The sequence below is a fragment of the Bos javanicus genome, chromosome 22, assembly GCF_032452875.1.
Source record: "Bos javanicus breed banteng chromosome 22, ARS-OSU_banteng_1.0, whole genome shotgun sequence".
In the NCBI taxonomy this organism is placed as follows: Eukaryota; Metazoa; Chordata; class Mammalia; order Artiodactyla; family Bovidae; genus Bos; species Bos javanicus.
The window spans coordinates 59370636-59386426 of record NC_083889.1 but is presented as its reverse complement, the minus strand read 5'-3'; the positions used below and the strand labels follow the sequence as shown (position 1 = coordinate 59386426).

At 53.9% G+C, this 15791-nt stretch overlaps 1 protein-coding gene across 1 annotated transcript; it reads right to left on the bottom strand.

The window, feature by feature from the left end:
• Nucleotides 1-659: 659 nt before the first annotated feature.
• On the bottom strand, nt 660-14368 carry RPN1 (ribophorin I). Its single transcript, XM_061397291.1, has 10 exons — nt 14051-14368; nt 11347-11411; nt 10524-10830; nt 6901-7110; nt 5856-6048; nt 5397-5496; nt 4590-4728; nt 4167-4286; nt 2181-2426; nt 660-1208 (listed from the first exon to the last, which is right to left on the bottom strand). The coding sequence occupies exons 1-10, from the start codon at nt 14315-14317 to the stop codon at nt 1026-1028; spliced, it is 1830 nt and encodes a 609-aa protein (XP_061253275.1). The 5' UTR covers nt 14318-14368; the 3' UTR covers nt 660-1025.
• Nucleotides 14369-15791: the final 1423 nt, after the last annotated feature.

Genomic DNA, 15791 nt, shown 5'->3' with positions numbered 1-15791 from the left:
GGCGGGCCGGGGTCGCTGCAGCCCGTTCGGCGGCGGCCGGCTCCGTTGCCCCGCTCCCGGCGGACGGTGCGGGAAAATGGCTCGGGGAAGACGCCCCGGGAGGAGGGGCAGGACCTCACTGGGCGGGCGAGGGGCTCCCGCGGAGGCCGGTCCCGCGTCTTGTGCCTGGGAGACATCGGGCGCGCAGCTGGAGTCAAAGCTGAGCGTGTCCCCCTCTCTGCTTGCCCTTCGCCTGACTTCAGGGTGCAGCCCGCAGCCTGAAGAGGCCCCGGGCCTTGGCACGGCCATCCCGCCCGGGCCCTCCCGTGTGTACCCTCGGAGGGCTTGCCGATTTGTGACTGAGTCTGGCCGTCACGTCACTGCTCTCCACGCGGACTCTGCTCCACTGTCGCCTTAGCGCCGGGAAGAACTCGTGCCCCGGGTGCTCCACACCCCTCCACACGGCTCGGAGCCTCACCCAGGCCACTTTACCTTTGTGGCATCAGGGTTCCCAGATGTAAAATTAACCTATACTGGCCACACAAACTTGCTCCCAGGAGCAAATCCCTTTTTTTTTTTTGCAAATCCATTGTTTAGTGGATAAAAAGCACTTGATGAAAGTACTATCTCCAAAGTTAAGAAATAAGTTATGAGAGGTTTTCAGCACAACGAAACCCAAGTTCACAGTCCCAACTTTATTGTCACTTGGTCACACGCACTTTTTAAAAAACACACACGCTTGTAAAATACCCACACATCAGGAATTAGAAGGCCATAAACAAGGGGCTTACAGGTGCCAAAAATATCCTAGGATTCAGAATAAACAAAACTCAAAAACTTCTTTGTTCAGAACACAAAGATATTTTGTTGTTCATGACGTTTAAGTTTTGCTGTTGTTTTAAAGGGATATTTTAGGGACAAAAATGAAGCTTCTTGCGTTGCCTGAGGCAGGGCCTGACTTCTGTCTTCCTTGAAAGCATTCTGCAAACTCCAGAAGCCGGTCTGTGCTGGCCTTGCCGTTCACGCCCAAGCCTGCGTCTGCAGGGCTACAGGGCATCCAGGATGTGGTCGATCTTGCCAACCAGCTCCTGCCGCTTTCCCGAGATGAGTTTCTCGTTCTCGATGTATGTGTCTTTCTTGAGCTTGCCAGCCACCAGCCGCTCGGCCTCCACCGCCGCCTTCAGGACCAGCTCCTTGACCTGCGCGTCCAGTCTCTGCATTTCGCTCACCTGGCCGAGGCAAGAGCAGGGCAGGGTCAAGTGTGTCCCTGCACCACCTCCCAAGGCAGGGACGCTGGGGGGAGAGGCCAGCTTCACCCCTACAAGCCCTGTTCCTTCAGTCTCTGGCCCTGGGGCCGTGGAGAGTGTGAGCATCAAGTGTGACAACACGTGAGCCCCCTGCACGGTGCTGGGCACACGCAGGCACTCGGGGAACATCCGTTCTCTTCCCTCCCACTGCCAGACTGGGCCAGGGACTGTCAGGCAAAGGACGGACAGCAGGGCAGGCAACGTGCGTTACCACTGACTGGGCATCAAGCTGAGGCCTTTAACAGCCACATTCGTCCAACACTTAGCGAGTATCTATGAGCCACGGTGCCAGGCACGCGTCTACGCTCTGGAAAACAGCAGACGCAACAGACAGGCACCCCGCCCGTGGAAGCCGACAGACAGCACCCACCTGAGGATGTATATGACTGATGGGTCAGAAAGGGCAGGTGCGCGTGCGAGAGCAGCGCAGGGCGACAGGAGGGGCAGTGGTCGGGGGCTCTCGGCCTCACCCCCGGGCTTCCCACACTTCACACACACTGACAGGCCTGAAGCCACGACGGCTGCGAGCTCAGCCAGGACCCGAGGGCTCCCCTCAGCCCCCAATTTAGAGATGCGGAAACTGAGGCACCCAAGTTAGGTAACTTTCCAGGTTCACAAAGTATGAATCAGAGCCTGGACTCCAAGCCATCATTCAAAGTGCTCCTCCCCACAGCCCAAGCAGCTGGAGGGGCAGCGCTCCACAGCGGCCACGTGGACAGTGCTGTGCAGGCCCCGAGACCCCAGATCTCACACCCCCAGGGGGGCACACGCAACACGGAAACACGACGGAAGTGCTCGCCCCACAAGCTGGCGGCGAGTCGGGGTGTCCCACACCATCGGTTGCATGGGCCGAGGCAGACGTGAGCCGGGTGCGTGGCGGCAGCAGGCACTCACTTTGTCGCACAGGTCGGAGCCCTCGGTCTTCAGCCGGGACTGCAGCAGCGCCAGCCCGCTGGTCAGGGCCTTGTGCTCCGTCTCCAGGCTCTTCTTGCCGCTGTTGAGAGTGGACACATCTCGCGACTGTTTGTACCTGTTGACCGTCTCGTCAAAGTGACGGTAGAGACCTAGCCTCTTGTTGACCAGGGTCAAGACCTGCTCTGTGATGCAGGCCACCTTCATCCTGGCTTCCGCAGCCGGGTCCTGGGGAGAGACATCGTGTGTGACGACATCTGGGCCTGAGCCCGGTCTGACCGTCACCTCCTAAGGAGCACCCGCCCCCAGCTGTGAAGCCAGAAAAGCATCTTCCTGGGAAGCCAGAGAAGCACACTCGCCGACCCTGGAGCTGGACAGCTCAGCAGTGGGCAGCATGGGCCGGGAAGACGAGGCACAGGGTCACATCCAGGTCCGGCAGCAGAGACAGACGGGGTGAAAGGTACACTATCGCCGGGGGCCACGCAAGGGCAGGGAGGTGCTGAGGGAGGAGAGCCCGCGGCAGGGGGGCTCCCAGGGCCTTTACTGCGGCTCCCTCCTGCTCAGCATCTCCACGTGTTTTCAGGGCCTAAGGATGAAGCCCGAGCTCCGTGGCCACCACAGCCCTTTAGACATGGCCCCGCACACTCCCCAGAACCTCTCAGCACGGGCCTACTGCAGAGAGCAGTGGACAGTGATCCAACAGAAAACACTGAATCCAAACAACCAACCAATGAGGGATGCTTTTCCTTACAGTGGACAGCCAACTGCTAAGGTAAAAGGCCCCACAGTTTTCCAGCCACCACAACCGCTAACAGGTTCAGACAAGAACCGATAATGAACACTGATACCTAATGGGTGAACGTATACAGTATTTATATAGCCTCAAACAGACTGTATTAATTGCAAAGAGAAAAGCAGTAACTTTTTGGTGAAGAAACCAGACAGGCACCAAGTCATCCAAGGAGTCACCACCACCAGCCCTGGGCCAGCTGACACCAGGCGCCTCCCGCATCACGCACCACAGACACGGCTCCAGTTTATCACGCTCTCACCAAAAACGCGTAACAGGAATTCTCAGGGAGAGCCATAAGAAACCTAAATTACAAACGTTCCAGATTAAAGGAGACTAAGGAAATATGACAACTAAATGCAGCGCAGCATCCTCAACAGAGCCTCAAGCATGAAAACCACGCGCTCCAGAGGCCGCCCTGGGGCAGGAGGCGCAGGGCTCGCACTGGTCGTCCTCACACGACTCCATGCTCCCGGGGCTGATCCGTGTGCTCCAGCCACTGGAGGCGGCGCCCGCAGGCTGCACGCACACCTGAGCGTGCACGGACGGTCGGCGCCTCCCCCTCAGATGGCCCAGGGAGAAAATTACACACAGACATTGGCCCAAGTGTTAACTGCTCCGTCTGGGTGATGGGGGCACACGACTTGTTTTTACTGGTTCTGCAAAATGTCTACATGTAGAATTATTTTAAAACTCAGCACTTTAAATTAATGAAAGAATGAGCAGTCTTTATACCTTAGGAAATGGACATATGTCATCATAAAACCTGGACTCAGCCCTCCCACGTGACAGGGCTAACTGGCCACTGCCTGGCGCACCCCCACCCCGGGCAGCCTGGGGGACCACAGAACCAGCCGGACCAAGGTCCTTGTTCAAACCCACGGCCCCACTGAAGGCCGCCCTGCTGTCTGCATGCTGCTCCGTCTAGCCAGACACCTCCCACTTCCTGCCCGGTGGGGCGCCTTGCTCCAGAGGCGCTCTGCCCGCTGCCCACTCCACGGCATTCGCCGCCCGGCGGCAGCCTGGCCTCACAGCATCACGGCCCATGATGACAGCAACAGGAGGAGGGGCTCCAAGGTTAAGGATCGCCGGGGCCACAGGCGGGGGGGGGGGGGGGGGGGGGGCGGTGGTTGTCCAGACGGACGCAGGGCAAGCGCGCCACGCAGGCGGCCGGGTACCTTCGTTATGGAGAAGTCTAGCCTGACGTAGACGATGACGGTGAAGAAGAGGATGTAGAAGGTGGCCACCACCAGCAGCGGCTCCTGCAGCATGAGCACCTTGTTGAAGGTGTAGTGCACCTGAGAAGGGGGAGCGTTGCTGACGGGGGTGCGCCCGGACGCAGAGCCCGGGGCAGGGGCCTCCCCAGGCCGCGGCTGCTCTCGGGGGCCGGCGTGCGCGTGCCCGCGACTGCTCCCGGGGGCCGCTGTGTGTGCCCTGCCCATGGCCGCTCCCGGGGGTCGGCGTGCGCGCCCCGCCCGCGGCCACCCTCAGTGGGGTTGCAGGGGGGCCGGCATGCGCGCCCCGCCCTGCCCGCGGCCGCTTTCGGGGGCCCTGCGTGCGCGCGTGCCGCGGCCACTCTCGGGGGCAGCGTGCGCGCCTACCACGATGTCCTGGATGTGCTGCTCCACTAGGTTCTCCTTGTGGGCCACGATGACGGGCCGGCCGAACGTGTCCAGGTAGGTGTAGTGCAACTCGTCAGGGCCGCGGCTGATCTCATAGGGACTGTCCACCTGGATGTTCCTGGAGGAGACCGGGTGTGACAGCCTGACAAACCGCACTCCTACGGCGAGGATCCCAAGGCCCAGGGACCCCCCAGGGCCCCGGTCCTACTCCACTCCGCTCCCCGCCCAGCAGGGGTTCCACCTGGCCCCGAAACCGGGGGCCCGCTGCCAGAAAAGCCTGCCTGAGCACGTCTCGCCCCCCGTGCCAAGGGCAGGCGGCCCTGTGAGGGCCCACTGGTTTCTACCGGCTGGACTCATGGAGATGCTGGGCTGTGTGTGCCCCATCCTGGTTCAGCAGAGGCTGTCTTCTGATGAGATCCCTCTCCCTTCCAGATTCCTTGCTTTCTGCTTAAATCGGCCAAAGACAGCTCCTCTGTCTATAACCATGGAACCTGATACACCATCTGAGACCTTGGCCTTCTGAACCTGGTCTGACCAGCCCAGATAGGACAGACTGTCTCCACTGTCCTTCCCTCTGTGAGGAGCACAGCACAGGCCACCCGCCTGCCTCAACTCTGAGTTCTTTCCTGCTGGTGGGCACCCGTCGGCCTGGGGCCATCACCCAGGCCTGCTGTGGATGTTCCAGGTTAAACCGCCAGGAGCCCCTCCTCTGCACCCTGGAACCCAGAGTCCCCAAGGCACCCAGAGGGTGGGACCAGGAGGGGCAGGAAGGGAGGGCACACTCACCTGGCCCCTTCCGGCAGGATGATCTTCACGGTCAGAGAGTCTATGACCTGCTCATCAAACACGTGGTCCACCAGCCTCATCTTCAACGCGTACTGGTCTCCTAAGGGTCGAGCAGACACAGCGGTGAGTGGCTCGTGTGCGCCTTTCCAAGTGCTAGAACCCAGGCCCTGCGCGCCACAAGGAGCAACGGCCACTGCCAAGTGCCCGCCGCTAATGAAAGGCCGCGTCAGCCAGCTCTCGCTCAAGGAGCGCCCTGCGTCTGATGGGGCTCCAGAGACAGCTGTCAGCGTGCTGAAGACACGGAAGCCACCCGTGAGAAGGGGTTCCTGAGGCCAGCCTTCCTGAGAACGAGGAGAACACGCTCTCCCCATCAGATCATCACACACAACAACGAGAAACCCCACAGGAAAGAAAAAGACAGGCTTTGCCTTTTCCACCCTCTAATTACTGAAGACTGACCCAGGTTATAGAGGTACTCGTAGCTTGGGAGGTTGTAGCCAACGATGTAATGGGTCTTCCAGCCGCCGAAGAGCGGGAAGCGAGGCCGGATCTCCATCTCTACGGAGTCGTCCAGGATGAGCAGGTGGCTGGTGGACACGTTGCCAATCTCGTCGCGGTAGTACACGTCCTGGGCCGCAGCGGGGAGGATGGTCTGCAGAGAGCAAGCACACTTTTTTGGAGACCCCAGAAACGGACCCAGAGAAGGACCACCCACAGAAGGACCCAGGACAGACGTCCCGCCCCAAGCTCCTCAGCACAGCACGCCATAAAGAGACCATCTCCATGTGAACCACCTCAGGAAAGCCTAACTTCCCTCATCCGGCTTCAGCGTTCTAGACACCTCATCTGCTTCTCAGTCAAGGGTGGCAAATAGCCAGATTCCTATAAATACCTTTGCAGATGCTAAGGGCTAAGTACAAAGCTAAAAATAACCTGTAAGTTGTTTTGCAGGAAGGGACACTGAAGATGGAAGAAAGCACATCAAATCACTACACGCTTTATGGTTTATTTACAAAAGGGGTTTCTCCACCTAGTATTTTTTACAATTTAAAAAAATTTTCACTTACTTTTAAATTATTTACTTCCAAACCTGTAAGCACCTTTTGATAATCGAGGGGAAATATAATGCCTTTGTCTGTTCACTGAGCCCTTCTGTATTATGCAGGTACATGAACATGCTTATAAGATTTCATTTATAAGACAAAAGAAGATATAAAACTGTATATGCAATACGATCAAATGTTTTTTAAAAACGACATTATAAGAAAAAAGAAATACGCATAAGTGTTAGCAATGCTAGGGTCTGGTTTTGTTCCTCCTTTTTCCATTATTCCCATTTTCTGTAAAAGAAAATGGCTGACTTACATGAATGGGGCTTTTTTTGGGGGGGGGGGGGGCGGGCTGTGCTGCTAGTTCCCCGACCAGGGCCTAAGGCTGGGCCATCGTTCTCCCTCTGACTAGACAGTCACAGTGTCTCCCAGTGTCCAGGCCCATCAGCCCACACCTTAAACGAGCGGACGGAGGAGACCCCACTGTCCGGCTGCCTCTGGTAATCGTAGCGCGAGAAAGGCCCCTTGAGCACGGCGCCCGTGTGCTTCAGGTCCACGTTCTCCTCCACGGCAATGTTACCCCAGTGGGAGACCTCGATGACACGGGTCATGCTGGTGATGGTCAGGAAAGGGCTGTTGTTCTCAGAATGCACTTTGAACGTGTCCTGCAAAGGAAGGAACAAGGAGGTCAAGGATCTGAGGGAATAGGAATCAACACTAGCTCACGACAAACTGACTGCAGACAGTCTACACCTCAGCCCCAGGATGGTTAAAAACAAAACTCCACAAAACTTCTTTAAAAATCTTAAATCGTAAATAAAGAAAAAACAGTAACGAGGAAATATCAATATATGTAAGAGCTAATGAAGACATCATCTGTCGCCGGTGAGTTAACAAATAGCCTAAAACTGAGCAAGACACAGAGCATTACTGGATTTTTCTCTCCTGGAGAAAAGTTATCTGGAAAAATTCACAGAAGAGATGTTTTAGGATAATATATTGTTATGTGGCTAACCTATATGTACATGACAGTCACTCCTTTATGAGCTCTAAATAAACATACCGTTTCATTTAGTCTTCAGAACAGCATAATGAAGTAAGTACTACTTATCCCCATTTTACAAATAAAAACACCCAGAAGCCCTGAAGTCAGTATTAGGAAATCTTTCTGGTCACAGATACAAAGAACAGATTGGTGGTTGCCAGAGACATGGGTTGCAGAAATGGGTGAACTATTTTGTTTCTTTTTAATTTAAATAAATTGAATAAAAAAATCTTAAAGGTAAAATGACAAAAGGACCAGAAAATATAAACTATAAACCTGCAAACCTGCAGAGCCAAGTGAACTGTCAACAGAAGGAAGGTCACCTACGAACGGGCGAAGACATCTGCGAACGGCACGGCCAGTCAGGGGTCAGCATCCAAGACACAGAAAGAACGTGTACAACTCAGCATCAAAACCAGATGACCTGATTTAAATGGGGAGAGGAGCTGAACAGACATTTTTCCAAGGAAGACATTCAGACGGCCAAAGGCAAGTGAAAAACACTCAACGTCACTGATCATCAGGGAAATGCAAACCAAAACCACAAGGAGAGATCACTTGTCAGAACAGCTGTTACCAGAAAGATAACAAACAGCAAGTGCTGGCGGGGATGTGGAGAAGGAGCCCTGTGCACTGCCAGTCGGAATATGAACTGGGCAGCCACTACGGAAACCAGCGGGGACGCCCTATAGTACAGGAGATTCCTTAAAAAATGGAACGCGCAACTACCACATGACCCAGCAATTCTATTTCTCGGCCTTTATCCAAGAAAATGAGAACACTAATTAGAAGAGATTCCTGCACCCCAAAGTTCACAGCAGCATCATTTACAATAACCAAGATATAGAAGCAACCTCAGTGTTCATCACCAGACAAACGGATGTGAGGTACACACAGAGTGGAACGCTGCTCAGGCAGAAAAGAAGGAAAGCCTGCCATTTGTGACAGCGTGGATACAGCTAGAGGGCACAGCTAAGTATCCAAGTAAAATATCACTCAGACAAGACAAACACTGCATGGTCTCACTTAAATGCAGAATCTGAAACACAAATGGACAAAGGAAATAGAAACGGTCATAAAAACAAACAGGTGGTCGCCATTGAGGAGGAGAGGGGGGCCCCAGAGGCGGGGGGCAGGGGGGGGAGTTGGAGGAGGGGGTGGGGGCCAGGGGAGAAGGGGGCACAGGGGGAGGAAGGGGGCGGGGGAGGAGAGGGGGGCGCAGGGGGAGGAGAGGGGGGCACAGGGGAAGGAGGGGGGTGGGGGGCCAGGGGAGGAAGGGGGAGCTGGGGGAGGAGGAGGGGGGCGGGGGAGGAGAGGGGGGCGCAGGGGGAGGAGAGGAGGCGCAGAGGGAGGAGGAAGGGGGCTGGGGGGCCAGGGGAGCTGGGGGAGGAGGAGGGGGATCCAGGGGAGGAAGGAGGGGCCGGGGAGGGGGAGGGGCGCCGGGGGAGGCAGGAGGAGAGGGGCACTGGGGGAGGAGGAGGGGCGCGGGGGGAGGAGGGGCACAGGCGAGGGCCACTGAGAGCAGCACTCCAGACGCAGAATCCGTGGGTGCAGTCGGCAGCTTGAGTGTCTTTGTATGGTGACACGTCATAGCCGGGCTTTCCCTGGTGGTCATTCAGAAATGCACAGAAATATTCAATCACTATGTTGCGTAACAGGAACTAATGAAGTGTTGTAGGTCAATTAAACTTCAAAAAGCAAAAGACAAATTCACAAAAAGAGACCAGATTTGTGGCCCCCAGAGGCGGGGCGTGGGGGATGGCGGGGTGGAGGGAAGGGGAATTGGATGAAGGCAGTCAGAAGGTACAAACTTCCAGTTACGACATCAGTAAGTCCTAGGGATGTAATGTACGACATGAAAAATGTAATTACTATTGCTGTACATTATATATGAAGGTTAAAAGTAAATCTTAAGAGTTCTCATCACAAGAAAAGAGTTTTTTAATTTTTTTTAAAAATTCACAGCCCTTCACCCCATAAACTCTATAACTGAAGACCCGCAATTGGAGCCCAGGTCTGAACAAGTACCTGTTTCTTTAACTTTGCGTGAGCTGAGGAATGTGCGCTATGCTCCTTGCGATAACTGTTTCATGAGGAAGTAAATTTTTGCACTGTAAGCCTTTAACTTACTCAGGGCTGTATGTCAATTATACCTCGATAAAACTGGAAGGAAAAAACCAAGATACCTTTCTTTCCCAGAAGTCCAAGAAATGAACAAGATAAGGTGTATTTTAATTCTTATAGCTATGGCCACTTCATTCATTCTACGACTAGATTTTCAAAAATCCAACTGAATTATTAATCACATGTGATCGCATTTAATGCCAGTACTGACAAGGATGTGGGGAAGCTGGCAGTCACATACTGCTGGTGCCATAACAAACTGGCTAAATTATTTGAGAAACCATTTGAAAGTACACCACCAGAGATTTTTAAATGTCCACAGGCTTTGCTTTGGGCTTCCCTGGAGGCTCAGAGGGTAAAGCGTCTGCCTACAATGCAGGAGACCCGGGTTCAACCCCTGGGTCGGGAAGATCCCCTGGAGAAAACAAACAGGTGGTCCTGGAGAAGGGAATGGCCCCCCACTCCAGTACTCTTGCCTGGAAAATCCCATGGACTGAGAAGCCTGGTAGGCTACAGTCCATGGGGTCGCAAAGAGTCGGATATGACTGAGCGACTTCACTTTCTTTCATGCTTTGCTTTGAGAACTTGAAAAAAAATCTACTGTGAGTATAGAGCGAAAAAAGAGAAAGGCCAGCTGAAGCCTAAGGTAGAGCTCGAATGCCACCGTGACACCTCTGCCCATGATGCTTTGTCTGCCTCTGCCCCAAGTCCCACCTCCTTTACAAAGCCTTCCTCAAGCCGCAGCCTCTACCTGAACTCCCAGGAGGAGGGGGTGAGCCCCACGGAGTCACTTCTCAGCACGTTTAAATCCTGGGGTTGATTTTACAAAGGGCCCTGGAGTCCCACCCAAGCCTCTCAACGAGCAGTCCCTCTAGGACTCCAGAGCGGACAAGTGTGGCGAGGGCCCACCTGACTGTAGGCAGGGATGTCACGGAAGGGTCCGTAGTCCAGGAGGTCCTCAGAGCGCGTGGGGTTCCCCAGCTTGGTGTAGCTCTCTACATTCCGGGAGGCGAGCTTCACACGCATGGTCTGCGTCTTGGTCGGGTAGGGAGAGTAGAAGTAATGGTTCCCCTCAAACACCACGAACTGCTTCTCCGACTGGGTGATCTGGGTTGGGTACGGCTGAAGCACGTGGGTATAAACGGCTTCCACGATAACCGAGATCTTGGCCCCAGGATCAAGAGCCACTGGGAGCTTGACTGTGAAGAATCTCCCGCTGCAGGAAGAACGAGGGGAAACAAGAGACCAAGACACTGAAAAAAGAGCGGCTCAAAGGCACAGCGATATTTTGTGCCAAGGTGACACCACTGGCCTCTAAGAGACTACCTTCAACCTATTAATGTAAGCCTTTTAAGACAAACGTCCAGGGAGTTCCCTGGTGGCCGAGGGCTTAGGTTCTGGGCTTCCACTGCGGTGGCTCAGGGAAGATCCTGCAAGCCATGCAGTGTGGCCCAAAAACCTCAAACAAAATAAAAACACAAATGTCTACATGTTCATCTCAAGGTTGTTTACAAGAGTGTCGAACAACCCAAATGTCCAACAACAGGGTAAGTGCTGAAAGCATTGCAGTAGAGCCGCACGGTAGGCCGGCCGACACGGAGACGCGTCCAGGCGCGCTGAGGCAGCCCCCGACACGCTGGGAGCGCCAGGCCACTCTGCTGCTGGGGTTCCAGCCTGCGGATAACGTGCAACCGGAGGCGGCGAGGCAGACGCATGCTGGCTGCCACCTTACCTTTGACCCTTAATGCTGGTTTCTCTCAATTCCAGATTGTTCTCCTCCTCATCCTCTCCCTTCACCTGCATCAGGACAAAGGAAGTTATTCTTTTTTGTCTTTTAGCCTCTAAATTTTGAGTCAGCAATTAACTGCCTCAGAATGTCCACGTTAAAGAATTCCTGCTGCCAGAACTTTGTGAAGATCGAATTCTTCACCATTCAGTAACAATTTTTCAACCAAAATACAGGAACACTTCAAAAGACTGACTTTTTCACTGAATAAGCTGTATAATATGCTCCATAAAACCATAATATTTTCCTGAATGATAAAATACACACGTACAAATTAAAGATATACTTCCAAATACAGTTCACATGCCCAAATATAAAGGCCGGAAAGGTTTCTTTCTGGAGATTTTGTTCTTCATTTACACTCAAACATGCATGGGAAAAAACCTGAGCATTATTTATTGGTATAGTAGAAAAGTCTCACGCGTAATGAAAACTGACTTGACTTGCACAAAAGGCATTAACAGTGGTGCAAGCAACGGCACGACACACTCCTTTCCCCTCACCCCTCCCTCCACGACACACTCCTTTCCCCTCACCCCTCCCTCCACGACACACTCTTCCCCTCACCCCTCCCTCCACGACACACTCCTTTCCCCTCACCCCTCCCTCCACGACACACTCCTTTCCCCTCACCCCTCCCTCCACGACACACTCCTTTCCCCTCACCCCTCCCTCCACGACACACTCCTTTCCCCTCACCCCTCCCTCCACGACACACTCCTTTCCCCTCACCCCTCCCTGCAGCCCAGTGTACAACCACAAAGAGCATGCCAACTCCAGCGGGCTGCAGGGTCCTTCTGAGGAGAGCAGGCGTCTCGAATGAGACTGTGGAGCAGGTGCTAAGGAAAAAGCTTATACACCCACCACTATCTCTTTGCCAATCCAAACTCCACCAAAAGAAAAAAATTTAAGACTACCTTTGAGGACTGAAGCAGTGATCCCCAATAGAGTATGCAAAGCTATCATGAGAAAGCTGTTTGTAGTATCTCAAAAGCCTAAAAGTTATCATACGATCATCCTCAACAGAGTCAAACAGCCTAATAAACACAACCGATTCCACTCTTAGCACAATGGGAACATTCTAGTATATTCCTATTTATCAGGAACTCTCACTGTTCAGCTATATGGTGATTTTGTCTTAAGAACTATTCCTCTTCATTTTTAAGTATTTATCAGATTCACTGCCTGAACTAACAAAAGATTAGAGACAAAAGGTTTCAAATATAGGATGCAAATGAAAGGAAAAATGTCTTTGGTGGCAAGGAGACAAGGAACCACTGGCTCCTAGTCACTGATCCCCACAGTCCCTTCCACCAGCTTCTGAAATTCTACATGTAAGGGTGAAGATAATTCCCTGAAAATACTTCAAGCAACCGCACCAAGACTCCCAGTCAGTTGTTGGAAAATACACATCGTCTTGGTTAAGTTCATCATCTGGTTATGTCCCCCACTGAGAAAGAGGTACAAAAGAGCCTCTCTTTTGGACTCCAAATTTAAAAAAAAAAGACTCTGGATAAATCTGGTGATGGGACCGCGAGGTTTCATACTCCTGCAGAACCCTGCCTCTTCTCACCTAGGCCAGAAGAGGCAGTGCAGTGTGCTGAAGAACACAAATGAAGTCTTAAACAAACTAGCCTAAGCCCTGACTCTACCCTAAGACTGCAGGCAGGGGTTTTAACAACTCAGCCCCCAGACTCCAGCCCTCACCTGCAGTTAGAGTACATATACATCAAAGGGCTGTCGTGAGAGTTAAATGAGAATGTCCTTAAAATACCGACGACAACACCCAACAGCAGGTGAATTCTCAGTAAGACACCAGTACAGTAATCCAGGTTGGAAGCGCGCTCTCCAGGCACGATGGCCAGATAGCTTCTGCTGTTGTCTGGTTACACTCTGGCAACCTCGCTAGGTAGGAGGAGCTTTTATAAAAGAGTAGGATTTAACAGTTCAGAACAGAAAAGTGAAGTTTTAATCCATGCTTCCACAAAGCTTGAAGTAAAACTGCGTCCTACATCATGGAGGAGGCCTGAAAGGGAACAGGAGTCATTTCGGAAGCATGACCTCTATAAAGGCAACTTTACAGCTCCAAGTTCAGAAGTACGACACTGTAATGACTATTTTCCCAACTCATAATTGAGTAACCACTTAATCCACGTTGTCTAATGGGAACAGCAATGAAAGGCAAACCTCCGTGCATGCGTATCCCCTGCGCCCAAAGCCAGCACTGCCTCCTCGAGGGACGTAAACTGACGACTGAAGTGCCTGGAAGAAAGAAGCCGCCTGGGGAGCCGTTTACTGCTTACTGTCAGAGTGAGGACACGCCGGGGGGGCAGAGAACGGGACTTTCCTCTTCTGTACCGTATTACTCGCACGAGCTTTTAAACTAACTTAAAGAAGAGAGAACTGTTTTTTTTTTTAAAGAGTTCTTCGCAGCCGTAAGAAATGCGTTCTGTGTGCAACGGTTTCAAAGAGGCACAACCTTGGAAGCAGAAGATCCGAGCTTCCGACCGCTGTGACCACAGGCGGCTCCCCGTGACCCCGCAGGGCCGGGGCCCGGCCGCCCGCGCCGCAGGCCGGTGCTGACGTGTCCGGGGCGGACGGAGCCGCCCCGCCGCCCGGGCCCGCCCCGCCGCCCCGCCGCCCCGCTCACCTGCACGCCGAGGTGCGCGAGCCGGGCCTCCAGCTCGGGCTCCAGCGCCAGCAGGAAGGAGGCGGCGCGGGGCGAGGAGCCGCTGCCCGCGTGCGCCAGGACCACCTCGGCCGTCACCTTGGCCAGGTGGCTGCTCAGGTCCACCGTGCGCTTCACATCCTCGTTGACCAGCGGCGGCGCGTCCGAGGAGGCGCGGCCCGGCGCCGGGGCGCAAGCCGCGAGCAGCAGCAGCAGCGGCGGCAGCAGGCGGGCTGCGGGTGCCTCCATGGCCGGGACCGAGCTGAGCCGCAGGGCGCCCGCCCCCCGCACGCCCGCGCGCGCCCCGCGTCCGCCACGGCGCAGCCGCTCATTGGCCCGGCCGGAGCCCAAGATGGCGGCGCCCGCACGAGGACCCGGTCTCCATGGCAACGGGCGGCCCGCCGAGCGCCTGCCTGCGCGCGCGGCGGCCTCGTGTCCCCACCGCCGGAAGGCGGAGCGGCTTCTGCGTCCCTCCCCAGGAAGTGGTGCCGCTGAGTGGGTGGTATTGTTACTTTTTTGCTTAGAAAATACTGCCCCCAAATTCCCTGTAAACCTGAAGACACTTGCATTCTCCTCATTGACTGTCTCAAGAAGCGACTTGACTGAACTTTGAGTTGCATACCCATCTGAAGAAAGGACAGGAAGACATCCCTTTAGCGGAGAACCTAGTTTTGGCGAGGAAGAAGGAGGGAAGATGTCTGGAAGATGGTGGGCAACCTGGCCCATAGAACTCCGCAGTCCTAGGGACTTTGATTACTTCCGTTTGTGAGTCAAAGTGTGCCAAACATTACCGGTGCTCGAAGGGAACGAGACCCCAGTCTAGGCCAGACTCGCTGTCCCAGAATCTGGAACCTGAAGGGAGCAATTACACCTGAAAACTGCGGACTGACTCGTCTGCCCGGGAGGCCTCAGGGCTGCCTCGGGCCCCTGCTTCTTGGTGTGTGCTGCTTCAGTACCTCCCTGGACCCTGGGAGCACAAGCTCTTCTCAAAACCCGAGGAAGCAGGAGCTCATCCAGTGGTAGCCACGCGCTGCGGGAAGCAAGCTCACTCAGGACAATGCAGATAGCGGAGTGCGGATTATTACGCCCGCGGGCCCGAGGCAGCGTCTCCTCTTAGCCAAGGACCCTGACCAGTTTTTGTGAAAACCTTATATGCCCTAAGTGTACAGCTTAAACCCACCTCCCCAAATTCCCTGAAACTAGTCTGAACAAGGTTGGAATTTACGACTTTGTTCTGTTACACAGAGCATTAGCATATTCTTTAGGCGATAGAGTCCAAGTCCTGAGGCTCTTTTATCAGGGGTCTGGTTTCCCATTGGTATGCCATTTCTATAGACACCGGGCACAAACTTCAGAGTCCACTGGGAGGGTGATCATGTGTGTAGCCTAATGTTCGCAGCCTGGTCTAAGATGGAGTCCAGCTCTGTCTGTTTCCTCCTTAATTCCCCTCTCCTGATGCTCTTAACTCATGGTATGAGCATCACTCATAGGGATATATTGCACCCTGGCTCTCCGACCGCCAATTTGAGAGAACAACACCAACCTTTGGGTTACAGAGTTCCTAATACATTGTAAAATGCAGGGTCCACAAAGCAGAACCATCAAGGCAACTACAACAATGGTAAATATAATTTTCCACCAATCGCCCTTCATCCAAGATAGGACCAAAGTCCAGAAAGGAGTGTTTTCATTTGACAGTGCTTTTACCTGGTTTTTCATGTCA